The sequence below is a fragment of the Leopardus geoffroyi genome, chromosome A1, assembly GCF_018350155.1.
Source record: "Leopardus geoffroyi isolate Oge1 chromosome A1, O.geoffroyi_Oge1_pat1.0, whole genome shotgun sequence".
NCBI lineage: Eukaryota > Metazoa > Chordata > Mammalia > Carnivora > Felidae > Leopardus > Leopardus geoffroyi.
The window spans coordinates 25,360,261-25,376,455 of NC_059326.1; the positions used below are offsets into that span (position 1 = coordinate 25,360,261).

Here is a 16,195-nt window from a genome sequence, read left to right on the forward strand (position 1 = left end):
GTGCCATTCGATACGGTACTTTAGGGAAAAAGTTAAACTCCTCTACTAGCCCTGCCACCCCCATCCTCCAGCCCAGACCCCCCTCAGAGAAAGAGCATCAGCAAAGTGCTAAAACAAATACCTTTTTCAATCTTCCCCTCTCTTTTCATTAGCCTTCCTGTTCCCGGTTCTACATGAACACAGGCCCTATTTCCCTCGGGGACACAGGCCATTACCTTCCCAGATTACAGACTGGTTCCTCAGGGTGATGGGCTGTATCCGGATGATCACGTGGACAGTGGCAAATGGGATTCTGTCTCAGCAGGCAGGCAAAGCCAGCCCAGATTCAGAACCAGCCCAAATCATCGGCAGCGTGAACTTTTGTAGCCACAACCTGGAGACACTCCAGAGACAGTTTGGCAAGATTGCGTTGAGAATCTTAATCCTCTACCCAATTAAGCCCAAAGTCCCCTCACTCTAGGATCCTGGGACGGAACACTGAATAGCATTTCTTGCCGTTATTAATAATTTAAATCCCGCCTCCGTGAGATTGATCCATCACGGCTTCACAGATTCATTTCACATCTGTAGTCATGGCAGCGGTAAATTAGATTCCCCCATCACCCCCTCCCCCTTCCCTGCCTGCATCCGTGCCTGCTATATTTTGTAGCTCGAATGTGGTTAAATGAAATTAAGAGCCCGAAACCCTATGAGGGAGCGGGGAGAGGCAGAGGGCAGGGCCACGCAGGCCAGGAGCCCAGTGGCCCGGGCAGCCCAGGCGGGATGAAGAGTATGTTATGGGCTAAATCAGTTCGTGTGGGACTTCGGTCAGCACGTGAGCTCCGAGGGAGCCCTGAGAACTGGAACCGTTTCAAAGTCAATAAGCATGACAGCTGGGGAGAATCTGAGCATTTATCTAAATATTCATAAGCAGGATTCTTAAAGTCATTTACTGGGTAATAGCCTGTAAAGGGCCAGTGCTAAGCTTGAAAGGATGTGGGAGGGAAGAAAGAAGATAGAAGAAGGCAGGGGGGAGGGAAGGGGGGCACCAAAGCCTGTCCTTATAGCTGTGGACCCACCTCCAGAGAGAGAGAGCCTCCTGCCGTCATTGTTTTATTTGACGTGTTCATTCATGATCCTTTCGTTCCCTAAGCTTAATTTACAGAGCTAGTCATGTCTGTGTCTAATTTAGGTCTGAAGCACTCTGCATATTTGGTCTGTAGGGGCACGTTTTGCAGCTAAGTGTCTTTTTAACACTGAGTTCTTTACAGCCAGCATATGTTTGGTGTTTATTAAAAGTCTAGCCGCCCACGGGAAGTGCCTGCTGATCAAATACTGTGACATGGGTGGCTTGGGCCAAAGGTGTGCTTTGGGTTAGCGGCTCTAAGCCAGGACCAGGGACACACCCAGGTTCCTGCAGTTACGTGAAGAGGTGGTGCCCACAGCAGAGGTTGAAACACAAGGGACAGCAGGCAATTCTCTAAAATTTGTGGCGGTTTTTCTTTCCCCTTCTGCCTTGGATTTGCAAGCCATCCTTTGGAGAGCACGGCTAACAGTTGGGCCGAACGTGCCTATAATATGTACATGATTACGTCTGGGCAATGGGATGGGGCAGACAGATGGCAAAGATACTTCCTTCTGAAGTGAAAGAGTTGTAAGAGAAAGTGACGGTGTGCAGGAAAAAACCAGGAAGTACGGAGGTCCAGGAAGGTGGAAGGGCTCAAACCCACGTCAAGAGGAGAGAGAGGAAAGTGACACAGGGAAAATGATGCGTGGGTGACGGGATGGGGCCCATGCCATGAAGGAAAGCCAGTCCTTCTGCAGCTGGAGTACAGAACACTAAGGACTCCCAAGGAGGCAAGACACAAAAAAGAATCTGCTTTCAGCCCGGGGCAGGAGCCAGCCACCCACTTGTTGGAGAAACACAGACATTCAAGGCAAAAACAAGCCAAAACGCTGGCTGTGTAGGGCTGAGGGCCAGTGGGAACAGCAGAGGTGAGAGCAGGCATCGACAATGCGATTTCTCCGGGTCCGGGACTGTGCATCCCTGTCCCAGATTTCCTGTAAAGATGCAGACTTCCAGCCTTATCAGGATCCCTGTCTGCATTCTTAACAACATCCCCAGAGGATTCATAGGCACAGGAATATTGGAGAACCAGAGAACCTCAAGTGGAGGATAAATTTCACGGGGGCTAGGTTCCTCTTTTGAAAGCATTGGTAAGTTATGGGATTGTTCAACCCCCGCGGGCCAGAAACAGCATTTTACATGGCAAGGCCCTTCTCAACAAATAAGACTTTGAACCGAATATGGAGGGAAAACACCCAGATAAATCCTTGAAACCTGTTACTACGGAGAGTGGCAGTCTGATACTGAAGGAATGCTAACAGCACAAGAAATGCCTCATGACGTATATAAGGAAGTGTTCCGAGGGAGGACCAGAAAGGTTATTGATGGCCTCAGGTGTCTACCTACCCAGGCACAGAGCAGGATCGTGAAGAACTGCAGAAGTTCTAACACAGAGCATTATGCCCATGGCTGTAAAAATCCTCAAGACTTAGTGCCTGGCACATAGTAAGCCTGTGTGAGTATACTGTAAATATTTGTTAAATACTTGCAAAATTGTTGTTGAATCCTCACCTGATTCAGGACCAGATGTGGTGATAGGAGGGTGTATCCTACTCCCCAAAAAAGTCTTGGTAGGAAGGGGGCTCCGTATAGAAAGATGTATATACAAAGAGATACTGTCCGTACAGGAATGTGGGTGGGGATAAACAGAGGGAGGAAGGGCTGTCAGTGGAATTTACTTCAAGCCACCTGGCCGGATGGAGAAGACGGTTGGAAAACTCCCCAAAGTGCAGACCAGTGCCATTTCCTCCAGTAGACTCAGATTTTGAAAGATCACACGCAGAGGCTAAAAAGATGAGAAGGTTACCTGTGATAAAGGTAGGAAAATGGCTCAAACTTAAGAATAGTGCCAGGAGAGCTGAAGCCCAGGACAAACTTATTCTTCCCAAAAAGTCATTGTGGTCACCATCCCCCTCACCACCACCATCATCACCACCATCATCATCATTATCATGCAGGCAGCCACAAAAAAAGAGGGTCCTTTTAAAATATGATTAGGATTGGGCGCCTGGGTGGCTCAGTCAGGTACGCCTCCAACTTCGGCTCAGGTCATGATCTCACAGCTTGTGAGTTCGAGCCCCGCGTCGGACTCTGTGCGGACAGCTCAGAGCCTGGAACCTGCTTTGGATTCTGTGTCTCCCTCTCTCTCCGCCCTTCCCCCACTTGCGCTCTTTCTCTCTCTCTCTCTCACAAAAATAAATAAACGTTAAAAAGTTTTTAGAAATAAATAAAATATGATTGGGGCAAGAAGAAGATCAAGGTAAACAGGGACACTGTTTATAGTGCGATTCGGTGGAACGAGTCAGAGAAAGTCAGGTTCTTTGCTATTTAATTTGACTTCTCTAAGAAGGAAAAGTGATCTCTGGATTGAAATAGATGCAAGAAAATTAGGCAAGAAATAGCAGAAACCAAAGGCTGGTGAAAAGATCAGAAGGGAACGATAACTCCGTGTCCTGACCGGGATAAAACGTACACCAGAATATCTATAGAGCGAGAGTGGCTTAATCACATGCATGGTTTTTGAGGAAATGGGAAATGAGTCTGTGTGACCAACCCGGGGCAAAAATACTGAGAGCAAAATGGTCACAAGAAACCGGCATAGGCTAAGGACAAATCAAGGTCCCTTCTTGACGAAGTTAGTAGATCGGGGGAACTGTGGTAACCCAGTAGGCCCACATTCCACAAGGGGGTTCATTTGCAAAGCCTTCCTGCTATTCCATGGACGAAATGGAGAAATGTCAGGTGGATGCTAATGGAAGATGATAGAATGAGAACTGTCGAATAACCACCCAGAGATACTGTTTAAGGATCAGAGTCAACCCAGTTTCTAGTGGGGAGCCACAGGGCTCGGGACATTTTAGCACAGACCTGGATACGGACGGAGGAGGAATATTTATATTTGCAGACGACCTGAAGCTGTTGGTTGATGGGGATAATGCAATCAGATTCTAAACAATCCTGACAGGCGGAAACATTGACCCGGGACTAGCTACATAAAATCCAGTGCTAACTTAGAGCAGATCCTGCTTTGAAGCCCACAAAAATGGTAGGATGGGAAAGTACAAGGTGGGGAAGGCCTGTTTGGGGTAGACACTTTACTCATCCACAAGTTTAAGAAGTCACTGGTATGACTGATGTGAGTGCTGGAAAAGTTAGCATAACGAAATACAGTTAAAAGATGATACAAACGGAAATCAGTCCTGCTTTAGCCAGCCCCGGGACAGCTGTTCAGCATGAGGACTGCCACACCGCATGAGAGTTGGACGCAGACTCGGAGGAGAGAGCGGCGTTAGGCAGACTCAGAGGCTGCGTCATCCGCAGACGTGTGGGCACCAAGGGGGTGGCAAGCCTGAAGACGCGTGACTCTGAGAGAGGATAACTGCCTTCAAGCATCGATGCTCTCCGCACAAGGACGAGGTCTGACTCTGCCTGTGCACTGAAGGGTCTAGAGTAGGACCGCCTTCGGGGCAATACGTTCAAAAAAAAAAAAAAAAAAAAATCCCTAACAGAGCTATGCCAGTGGGATGAGTTTTTTTCTTTTCTATTTGATTTTTTTACATTTTTTTTTAATTTTTTTTTAACGTTTATTTTTTTTTGAGACAGAGAGAGACAGAGCATGAACGGGGGAGGGTCAGAGAGAGAGAGGGAGGCACAGAATCCGAAACAGGTTCCAGGCCCTGAGCTGTCCTCACAGAGCCCGACGCGGGGCTCGAACTCACGAACTGCGAGATCATGACCTGAGCCGAAGTCAGCTGCTTAACCGACTGAGCCACCCAGGCGCCCCTATTTTTTTATATTTTTAATGACGTTGAATTTATTAATAGTTTCCTTTATACGTTACAATTTTTATCTTGTTGAAGGAGTTCTTCAACTCAAAAACAACAAAGTTCTTCTCCAGTATTTTCTCTTTTTTTCCCTTTTTTTAATGAATATAATTTATTGTCAAATTGACTTACCTACAACACCCAGTGCTCATCCCAACAAGTGCCCTCCCCAATGCCCATCACCCATTTCCCTCTCTCTCACCCACTACCCCATCAACCCTCAGTTTGTTCTCTGTATTTAAGAGTCTCTTCTGGTTTCCCTCCCTCCCTCTCTGTTTGTAACCATTTTTCCCCCTTCCCTTCCCCCATGCTCTTCTGTTCAGTTTCTCAAGATCCACATATGAGCGAAAATATAGGATATCTGTCTTTCTCTGACTGCCTTATTTTACTCAGCATAATACCTTCCAGTTCCATCCATGTTGCTGCAATGCATTCTTTCTCATTGCCAAGTAGTATTCCATTGCTTATATAAACCACATCTTCTTTATCCATTCGTCAGCTGATGGCCATTTGGGCTCTTTCCATAATTTGGCTATTGTTGAAAGCGCTGCTGTAAACATCGGGAGCGGCTAAAATGAACAAACCAGGAAACTACAGACGCTGACGAGGACGCGGAGAAACGGGAACCCTCTTGCACTGCTGGTGGGAATGCAAACTGGTGCAGCCGCTCTGGAAACCAGTGTGGAGGTTCCTCAGAAAGTTAAAAATAGAACTACCCTACGACCCAGCAATAGCACTGCTAGGAATTTACCCAAGTGCCACAGGAGTGCTGATGCATCGGGGCATGGGATGAGTCTTCTTAAAAGCTGGAGAGGTCCTTGACTGCAGAGGGCTCAGCCTCAGCTAAAGGACTGATAGTCACGGATGCTGCATGGGTGCGGGAGGCTTGCGTCCTGACCCCTTGGCCCAGGCTCGAATCCTGACACCCCCGGGGGCAGGCGGAGCAGTTTGTCTCGCTTTTTGACCACTGGCCTGCTAGTCTCTGCTGTGTACACATAGGACTTACATACAGGACGTGTGTGCGCGCATGCATGGGTGTAGGGATAGGAAGAGGGAGAGGTGGGGAGGGCACAGAAAGGAATAGGGACTACAAGATCCCGCCAGACATAAAATAACGATAACCAAGAACTTACAAAAGTCCTCAGAAAATACAGTAGCCTCCCATTGCGTACCTTAGCGGATCATACTAGATAGCCCCCTTGTTTCCCGGCCAGCTCCCATTGAACACTCCTCAGAGAGCAACAGGAGGGCAGACATGCCCACTTCCCGTAGTGACATGCATACCCCATACATTTCCACATGGCTTTGGAGCGACCTGGAGCTCCAAAATCTCCCCCCATACTGTTCTGTCTATCCTGAGGATCCTAACTGGCCCTGCGGTGACCAGAGGAGAAGGCCACAGAGGGGCTACGTGTCCCGACCCCTGGTTCACCGCAGTCCTGGATAAGTTGGCAGAACTAAAGAGGAGGACGAGAGGCAGGGGGTGCATCCAGTGCCCTCCAATCTGCTCGTCCCCTCTCGCGATCAGCCTTGGGCATCGAGGAAGAATTTCGGGCCCTAAATGTCTAATATGGACCCCTCGGAAAGTGGGAGTTTAAAATCGCTAACAGCCACCTTCTTCTGTCTCTCAACAGCACCTGCAAAATCAAAATCAAAACTAAAACTCTCCACAACCACACTAACCACTGAGAAGTCAGATTTGGAAGGTATTTAAATTTTATGATCTTATGATGATTTTATTTTATTTTATGTTTTTAATTTTTGTTTTAACATTTATTTATTTTTGAGACAGAGAGAGACAGAGCATGAACGGGGGAGGGGCAGAGAGAGAGGGAGACACAGAATCGGAACCAGGCTCCAGGCTCTGAGCCATCAGCCCAGAGCCTGACGCGGGGCTTGAACTCACGGACCGTGAGATCGTGACCTGAGCTGCAGTCGGACGCTTAACCGACTGAGCCACCCAGGCGCCCCGATCTTATGATGATTTTAAATGACTTGTAGAAGTTAACAAATCCATCCACAAGAAGGTAAGAATAACAGGATGAACGTGCCCCCGGCCAAAGAGAGACCTCCTTTGACCTTTTAGGATACAGCGATCTTACCTAAGGCCAGTGGCCACGGCATTATTTCTAGGGCTTGGTGCCAGGCTCAGGGACCAAGGAAGAAACGGAGCCAAAGGGTACAGTGCTTTAAAATTTGAATGAGAATTGAATTTGGAAGAGGGAGGTGAGGGCATTTACCACTGGAATTGGAAGGAAAGATAATAGGTTACCCCTACTCAGTTTCTTCCGTGACATTTGCCGTATACCTACCGACACTTAATTGTTCACCTACTGCGTACTGGGCAGGATATAAGATGGACAAAACCATCACAACCTCTGACAGACAGTGGCCACGCTTGCAGTGGACGTAGCAGAGCATATAGAGTTGTTGAACCGCTACGTTGTACACCTGTTCCTCCAGGAGCTCAGTGTGCCCGTGAAAAGAAAAAGATGACACCTTCTCAGAATTTAAATTCTGGTGGGCGGGATGAAATGTGAACAGAGAGAGGGGAATCACTATTTGTCGAACGTAAGCAACAGGACTCAAACTGCCAAAGACGGTGGAAGCCACTTACCCCAAAACCCACGATCTCCACTCTGGTCTCCCCCAGCTATTTGGGACGTGCTTTTTAAACGGATTCCCTCAGGGACCCAAAGGTCCGGACAAGTTCACCATACCACGTCCTATCAATAATTGTTGCCACTCTTTTTCAGTGTATGCTACCCCTGACGTGGCTCATGAGGAGGAAAGCGGTAAGCGCCCGGCATAATATATCCAAAGATCCCTGCTCCCCGCAGAGTGTCCTGGGCTGCGGGGTGGTGCCCCGGGAGGGTGGGGCCCTTGTTGGTCCAGCTTGCCCCAAGTCCTCGAGAGGACCCGGGGCCGTGCTGGGCACACAGCCTCTGAACTTGGATGGGCTTCCGTGTCCTTTCCTGAAGAGGAGGAATAGAATGAGAAACAGAGAGAGGGTCTCTGGAGCAAGACGGAATGACCTGGGAGAGAAGTTCGTCCCTTACTCAGGAGCCCCACATTTCAAGAGGGTCTAGCTGGCTGCCGGCATCCCCGAGGGCTGGACAGCAGGGCTTGACAAGGACGCGAGGGCCCGTCCAAATAGACATATCCAATGGCGCCTTGGTAGGGAATAAATTGGAGCCCCCACAAATGGTGCCTTGAAACACATTCATTCTTCATTAAGGAGGGCTTAGTTGAATCCTATGAAGGGGAAGGACAGGAGGGAATCCTGATGGTGGCAAAATCCCCACTGACACCTCCCACCCTCACCCCCAAAGCAAAAGCCCCACAATTAACCAGGCCCATCCTATTAGAAACAATTTAGGGACTACAGTATCTTGTCTTTCAACGTGGTAGGGGCTGAGGGGGAGATTAAGTCTGGGACACACAGGTGGCTTATCAAACAAACTCTCAGACTCTAGACAATGTATCCCACCCGCTACCCAACCTCCCCCCCCCCCCCCCCACAGAAGGGTACCGATCAGTAGAATTGTCTTCATCTTAATCCATTTCCAGGGAGGGTTTAGAGCTGTGCCGCTCAAACTTTAATGGACAGAACGATCACTGAGGATCTTGTTAAAATGCAGATTCCGGCTCAGTAGGTCTGAGGTCCTGTATTTCTCACAAGCTCCCAGCAGCAGCTACTGCTACTAATCCATGGGCCCCACTTCGAGGAGCAAGCTTATAGACTTGTGCCCTTAGCAATCACCAGATGAGCCGATCCCTCAACCCACCTGTCGAGAATAAGAAGGAAATTACTACAGGAAAGGTCGAGGAGGTGAAGGCAGGACAAAGTTGCTTCTGTTGCCTGTTTATCAGCAGAGCTAGGTTGCCCATTTTTCAGAGCCGGCCCCACGGCGCATGCTTCACTGCTTCCTCTCTCCCTTTCCTCACCCACAATGGGGGGATCTGCCCTGCAGGGGAGGCTCAAACGTCTCTCCCGAATTCGGGAACTATGGTTCCGGCAGGAAAAGCCATTAGAAGAGAGGCACTGATTGGATGGAGAAAAAATTAAGATCTGTGCTTAATCAGCTCCAGAGAGGACACAGTCTACTTTAGGGAATCCTGTGTGCCTGGCACCTACCAACGTCAGCCCCGCTCCTCTGTGCTGCCCTGAAGACGAGCCTGACACAGAAGAGGGGACCAGAGAGCCAAGGGGCTGGGTGACAGGTTGCAAGTAGCCCGTAGGGCCACCGCTCAAGGGCCTGACACTTCCCCCGCCCCCACCAACCCTCCCATAGGGCCTCACAGGAGAAGATGAGCAGCTCACCAGAACAAAGGTAGAGGTAGACAGAAATCCCCAAAGGGAAAGTTAATTAGGCATTAGGCATGAAGCTTTTCCTTGTCGTTCAGCCCCAGTTGTGGCTGTTGCTGCACATCTGCTGAGCTTGTCTTGACATGGAGACAGCGCCCGTTGACGTTAGTACGGTTAATTATTATGTTGAATCGAACCCTTCAGAAGGCTGTCGTTCGGCATTCAGGACTGCCAAGCCACCTTCTTCCCGCGATAAACACCTAGTTTCGTTTCCGTTCATTTGCATTATTCCATAAAGCCTATTCAAATGGGGAATCACAAATGATGGGGACTTGCTACGCTATTTGGGCGAGAGCCAGGCTCTCACTCTCAATCGAGGGCGGGCGCATACTCGAAGAATCTTCCACGGGAGGCACCTCCTGCCACTCCGTCTCTCCAGGCGCGTTCTCCCAGGTCCTCCACATCCGCTCTCCAGTGACCACCACAAGGAGCCTCCCCCTCAGAGCTTGCTGGAACTCCCATGGATTGTTGCTGGGTGTTCCCGAATGGCTTTTCAAAACGTTTCTCGGCCGTTTCCGTGTTTCTGGGGGACACAAGGTGTTTCTGGAATCGAGCAGAGAGGCCCCCAGGCCTAGTGTCGGTAAAGGCAGGTCCAGCTGGGTGGGGGCTCTCTATCCCAACAGCGTTTTTATTACTGAACCAAAACTGGTAAGAAGTGCAAGGTAAACGCGTGCAGAGATCACGGAGAATCTTCTCCATCCCCAAAGGTGTCACAAAGACACAAAATCGGACACAATAAGTCAGCCCTGCACCAACCTGGTGGATTTTCAGGGCTCTCTGGGTGGGCCGGCTTCAAGGAGCTGCTGTCATCCTGAAGCGGAGAAAACAGGCCCCAGTAATTTCCCTGGGGGCTCAATTACCGTCTGAGAGCCCGTCCCTGAGCGCCCCCCTCAAGAGCCACACCTTCCCGGGAGCAGGAGATGGGGCCCAAGATGTAATTATCAATTCCTTGATTCAATTTGCACCCCGTCGACCCTGGAGGCTCTAAGCCCCTCTCCTGGCCCAGGCTGTACCTGACCTTGAGAACAAAGGCATTTGCTCTCTGCTTTTTATGCGCTCACAGGCTCGAGAATATATCTCTTATGCTTTAATTCGCAATTAGGAGCCGTACGTACGTCTGGAAATCGGCAATTTTTTTACAACACTGGCAGGAGTTAGGAATATTCCTCGGGATTTCCAAGAGGAAATCACACTCAGAATGGATCTCTCCCAGAATAAAATCTAAAATTCTTCCCATAGCCTATAAGGTCCTCTGTGGGCTGGCCTTGTAACCCTTTCCCCGCTCCCCCATTTCCACTCCCGCTACCTTCCATATTCACCCCTTTCCAGGTATACTGTGCCTCTTACAGTTTGTCAGTTATGTCAGCCACACTCCCACATACTGTCACCTCAGGGCCTTTGCACCTGCTAGCCCCCTGCCAGGAATGTTCTTTCCCAGCTATCTGCCTGCTTGTTCACTGCCTTACTTCAATCAGGACTCACTCAAATGTCACTGTGTCAGGTGAACCTTCACCAGCCGCTAGTAACACATACTTTCTAAAGTCAGCCACTGAAACTGACCCTTTTATTCCTATTTTATTAACATCTCCCAGCTGAACTTTAGGAAATTTGATGAGTTTACCTAAAGCCTTATTGATGATGCTTGCATTTTTATTTAAAAGGGCAAAATGCCGTAACTCTGTTTCCTTTTGGTTTTGGTTTTGTTTGCTCGTTGTTGTGGCTGTTTTTCCAAATGCCTTCGCTTCTGCTGTGCCCTCCAAAATCCAAAGCCATGGAGTTTGTTTCTAAAGAGAGCTTTTGGGACGATTTATTAAATGAACCCATGAACTCAGTGGAAACTGAGAGCTACGATAACAAGGTAAGTCAGATAAAAACTCAAGCCCACCTTCCTCCAGATGTTGGAGCAGTGTGGCCCCAGGCCAGCGGGGAACTGCCTCTTGGTGCTGGGATTCATTGCTTCGTTCCATTGTTAGCATAGCCCAAAGGAGCTTTTCTTAAAACAGATGAAAATTTAAATGCCACACATTAAATCAAAGTGGGTAAGAAGAAAACCAAAGGTAACCCTCCATGGCCCTACTTTCAGAGCCCTACTGATAATATAATCACATTCCAGAACCCTTTTAAAGGTGGCAAAGCCCAAAATAAAACATTCAATTTTATCTAGATATCAAGGCAAATCAGTCATTGTCGAAACCTCAATAAAAATGACGTTAAATTCTAGAATGATGGAGTAGATGTACTTTTCCCACTTACTACAGCTTAAAACCCTAGACGTTATATAAAAAACAAATAGAAGAAGCCTCTGAAGGACTCTTAAGTGTAGAGAACAAACAGGGGGTTGCTGGAGGGGTGGTGGGAGGGGGGATGGGCTAAATGGGTGAGGGGCATTAAGGAGTCTACTCCTGAAATCATTGATGCACTATATCCTAACTTGGATGTAAATTAAAAAATAAACAAATTATTGGGGCGCCTGGGTGGCGCAGTCGGTTAAGCGTCCGACTTCAGCCAGGTCACGATCTCGCGGTCCGGGAGTTCGAGCCCCGCGTCGGGCTCTGGGCTGATGGCTCAGAGCCTGGAGCCTGTTTCCGATTCTGTGTCTCCCTCTCTCTCTGCCCCTCCCCCGTTCATGCTCTGTCTCTCTCTGTCCCAAAAATAAATAAACGTTGAAAAAAAAAATTTAAAAAAAAAATAATAAATAAAAAATAAACAAATTATTAAAAAAAGAAAAGAAAAGAAGCCTCTCAAGGGTGGAGAAAAGAAAAGGGTGGACAGGGGCACCTGGCGGTTCAGTCAGTTGAGCATCCGACCTCAGCTCAGGTCATAATCTTGCAATTCATGGGTTCAGGCCCCGCGTCGAGCTCTGTGCTGACAGCTCAGAGCCTGGAGCCTGCTTCAGATTCTGTGTCTCCCTCTCTCTCTGCCCCTCTCCTCCTCACTCTCTCTCTCTCTCTCTCTCTCTCTCTCTCTCAAAAATAAAATAAACATTAAAAAAAAATTGAAGGGTGGAGAGCGATCAGACTGGCTAGTAACCTCATGCCCCAAGGGATGACATGGTGGGGAGTTTCCTGAGTTCTCTTTTTGCTTCGTATATCCCTGGTGATTAAGTGCTGAAAGACAGCAACTCAGAAACCCCAACAAGCAAGCCTGCTGTCTCTGACCAAAGGACGAGGAACGGGGCAGCCTCACAGGACAGACACTGAGACACAGCCTGTGCCATGCAGGCTAACACCGCAGCAGCTCGCGTCAGCTAGCCTCCCCCACGTCCTGCCACCACGACCCCTCAGAGGGACACAGAACCGGCCCCCCAGAGTCCGCGGATGTCCCTTCTCCAGCTGGACCCCATAACCAGAGAGGAGATGGGAAGTCGCAATAGTTTGAATAAGCCTTACATCTACAGTATGCTGTGTCCTCTTTCCTGCATGAATATTTTACCCGCTGGTGCAAGCTGGTGGCTCTAATTTCCTGTGTCTACTTACATCTAAGATTTACACGCCGATTCAGGTGGAAACATTATTATGCATCCTTTCCATTACAGCGAAGAAACCTTCTCAGGACTGTAGGTACTAACAACAATCACAGGACTGAAATTTTGTGTCCCTGGAACTCAAAATTAAGCCGATATGTTCTTCTGAATTTACAATAGAAAAGGTAGAAAGATTTTTTTCAGCAAGAGTTGGAATCTGAATTGTTTTCATTAGAACCTTAAATTACTCAGAGCCCTTCGGCACCCCTGTCCGCTGAGGTGTGCCGTACGGGATGGAGATGCAGTCTGAGGCACAGGGGAGGCACCTCCCGCGAGGTTGTGCACAGCACATGGGGGAGGCTCCGTGTGACAGGTGCACTACACCACGCCCGCCCCCACCCAGCCCCAGACACTGGCCTCCTCACCATAGGCAGCCGTACGGGTTGGAAGGCAGCCGAGCAACGTCACTGGAGGCAGAGGTGGACAGGCCGGGCCAGAGCAGGACAGAAAGAATGGCGCAAACGCCACATGGTATCTGTAGCTGAAAGACTTGTCAGTGTGGACTTTTGAGGCCCCTTTTGGGGGAATCCCGGAAACCACTGGGGTACAAACTAAAGAGAGGGCGCTAAGTCCTTCTATTTGGATAGGGGCTCTCATACTTTGGCTATTCTGACAGCTCGGCTCCCTTTGCTGCTTTTAGTTCACGATCCACGCTTGTTTTAATTCTGTGACGTCCCCACGCCTCACAAACCTGGCTGTGCAAATGTTTTCGGTCGCGGGAACCAGAGATTCACCCAGGAGAGGTCTCTGGGCATGGACAACTCAACACTGGGGTATTCGATACACCTGCCATGGTGAGGAGGCTAGCTCTACTCTCCAGGCAGGGGAAGCAAATGAGACAGACCTCTAAGAAGTCACGTGTGCTGGCTAAATCGAGTAGGGTGGCACAGCCTGGACGGGACGAGAACTTCAACGAGGCCCACCCCGTGGGTCTGTTTGTCGGGTGGGCCACAGCGGGCACCGTGGTTTCTGGGGAACAAAACTCAGAATCCAAAGACGATGGGGAGAGATCACTGGCCCAGGCAAATAGGAAGTCACTCCATCCCAAGGGGAGAACTGTCAACAATGAGGAATTTCGAGGCAGCCATATTGGTGCCACGGGCCTTAACCTCTACCTGCTCAGAAGCAGACTCCGGTTTTAAGAGATAAACTGAGGCCTACAAAACATTTGAAGAGTTTACTTGAGCATATGTCGATTCGAATTGTGTACCACCAAATCGGAAGTGGTTAGGAAGTGCTCTGCTGGCGGGAGCTGGGGAGAGGCTTTTATAAAGAAGAGACATGGGGCGCCTGAGTGGCGCAGCCGGTTAAGCGTCCGACTTCAGCCAGGTCACGATCTCGCGGTCCGTTGAGTTCGAGCCCCGCGTCAGGCCCTGGGCTGAGGGCTCAGAGCCTGGAGCCTGTTTCCGATTCTGTGTCTCCTTCTCTCTCTGCCCCTCCCCCATTCATGCTCTGTCTCTCTCTCTCTGTCCCAAAAATAAATAAAAACGTTGGAAAAAAAAAAATTTAAAGAAGAGACAGAAGCAGAGCAACAAAAGTTTTGATTGGCCGTCGCTCAAAGCCCATTTGGCCACTTGCGACTGGTGGCCCTTAGGTTTCGATTCATAACATTGAGGCATTTTATAGGCTTAGATTTTGGCTGGCTTACCTAGGCCCCATGACACGAGAGCCACCCACCTCTGTGTAATAGCCTGCTTGCTTAGCTAACTCAACACCCCCAGTTGGAGAGGAGCTGCGGAGTCTGGGAATCAGGCAAGCCGGACCTGAGGCACGCCAGCCTGCCCCCCCCCCAACCTGGAAAAACCCAGCCAACCACAAGCTACATTCTTAAATTTGTCCCAGCTCACACACAACTTTGGATGTGTCGGTCTTCCGCTTACCAGAGGAGGCTAATACGTTAACGGCATACAGTACGTTATCGGATGTTGAACAGCCATAATGGCCTCAACCTCAGCCTCACGTCGTGAGCAGGGCGACGTGAAAGCTTCACGGTTATTAGAATCACAGATTTGGGATAGATTGGTCAGATTTACAAAACAAGAAGGCAGCTTGAAACATCACTACTTTGGAAGAATCTCTAAACGCAGAATTGGCCGCTACTATAACGTGTTAGGCGTTAGGTGCTACCCTGCTTTCCTGAAGACTGCCATCCTTCACAGTGAAGCAACCACTAGGAGCTTGGCCTTTCCTGCAACTCAGAAAGCCTGGTATGCCCTTAAATCATGGAAGCATTTTTAGGCTCTATAACCATCTCCACATTTGGGAAATGGAGTCTTTTATGCTCTGAAAAGACTTATTGCCATGCTTCTGTTAAAAAATTAATAATAATATTACATATTATATATATTTTATATATGCGTGTGTATATATATATGGAGAGAGAGAGAGCGCGCGCGCAAATGGGGGATTGAGGAGTATGAGAATAATGGAAATAGTCTTTAAAACAAATCTTACTGGCCACCCTACTGTTCCCAGGGTTTGTGTTTTCCTACTAGCATATTGAAATCTCACCAGGCACTTTGGGGAGTCAGAAAAGTGCTTAATTATAGTAAGCCATTAATCCTCCTTTTCCGGGTATTTCATTCTATGTTCCTTTTGTAGGTTCTCAACAGCTCCTATCAGGTAGTGTTTAGGACCGTGCTCAAAGAAATGGCTGCTCGCCAAGAAGTGGAAGAGGATATTGACATCCCCCTGACTGGGATTCTGGAGAGTGAAACCAGGAGGAAACTGGGAATTCTGTAAGTGACTGGAGAGATCAAGCTATTGGTCAGCGGGTTCAGGTAGGCCAGCGGTGGCAGCCCGGAAAGCATAAACTGGGCCACCAGAGAAAAGACCAAGGCCAGGGCCAGGCAGGTCCCCTGAGCCAAAGAGCGAGCACAGAAGCAAGAGAAGGTCAGGGGCAGGTAGGCAGAATGATGTGGTTGCCACCAAGAGCAAGGAAATCTACGAGCACGGGAGGTACAGGATAGGATCAAAGGCTGGCAGTGACAGAGGCTGGAGACCCAGGGCAGGAAAAGTCTTGGAGGCACCGTGAACTTATACAGAAGTCCGGGGAGCAAGGGTCAGAGCCCTGGCCTTTCTTTTAATAGAAGGGGCAACGGGGTGGGGTCAAGATCTTGGGCATCTGCCAAGAAATTCCCTAGCTTCATCATAGGTTAGCTAATGCTTTTCCATGCTCCCTGGAGTGGGAAAAGCCACGAGCTGCACTGACCAGGAGCGATGGCCAGAATCCCCATTTGGAGTGGGGAATGATAAGGCTACTGCAGACCGTTGCTGGCACCAAATCTTTCTAGTTGTCACGGCCCCAGGTCACAAGATGTCCCCAAACTCCCATTTGTACGTCCGGAATGTGCTGTGGAGAAACCTAGATTTTC

The 16,195-nt window shown here is 49.1% G+C and overlaps 2 protein-coding genes across 2 annotated transcripts in view; both read left to right on the forward strand.

Moving 5' to 3' along the window:
• Positions 1-8,637, forward strand: part of LOC123607926 (glutamate-rich protein 6B-like) — a 34,635-nt gene extending 25,998 nt beyond the window's left edge. The window contains exons 6-8 of the mRNA XM_045497220.1: positions 6,564-6,635; positions 7,686-7,724; positions 8,612-8,637. Of these exons, the coding sequence (XP_045353176.1) occupies positions 6,564-6,635; positions 7,686-7,724; positions 8,612-8,637 (137 nt within the window). The remainder of the gene's footprint in view (positions 1-6,563; positions 6,636-7,685; positions 7,725-8,611) is intronic.
• A 1,688-nt stretch (positions 8,638-10,325) lies between these two features.
• The window catches only part of LOC123597673 (glutamate-rich protein 6B-like), a 33,509-nt gene continuing 27,639 nt past the window's right edge, over positions 10,326-16,195 (forward strand). Inside the window, exons 1-2 of the mRNA XM_045476836.1 lie at positions 10,326-11,156; positions 15,423-15,559. Coding sequence (XP_045332792.1) covers positions 11,031-11,156; positions 15,423-15,559 — 263 coding nt within the window. The 5' untranslated portion in view covers positions 10,326-11,030. The remainder of the gene's footprint in view (positions 11,157-15,422; positions 15,560-16,195) is intronic.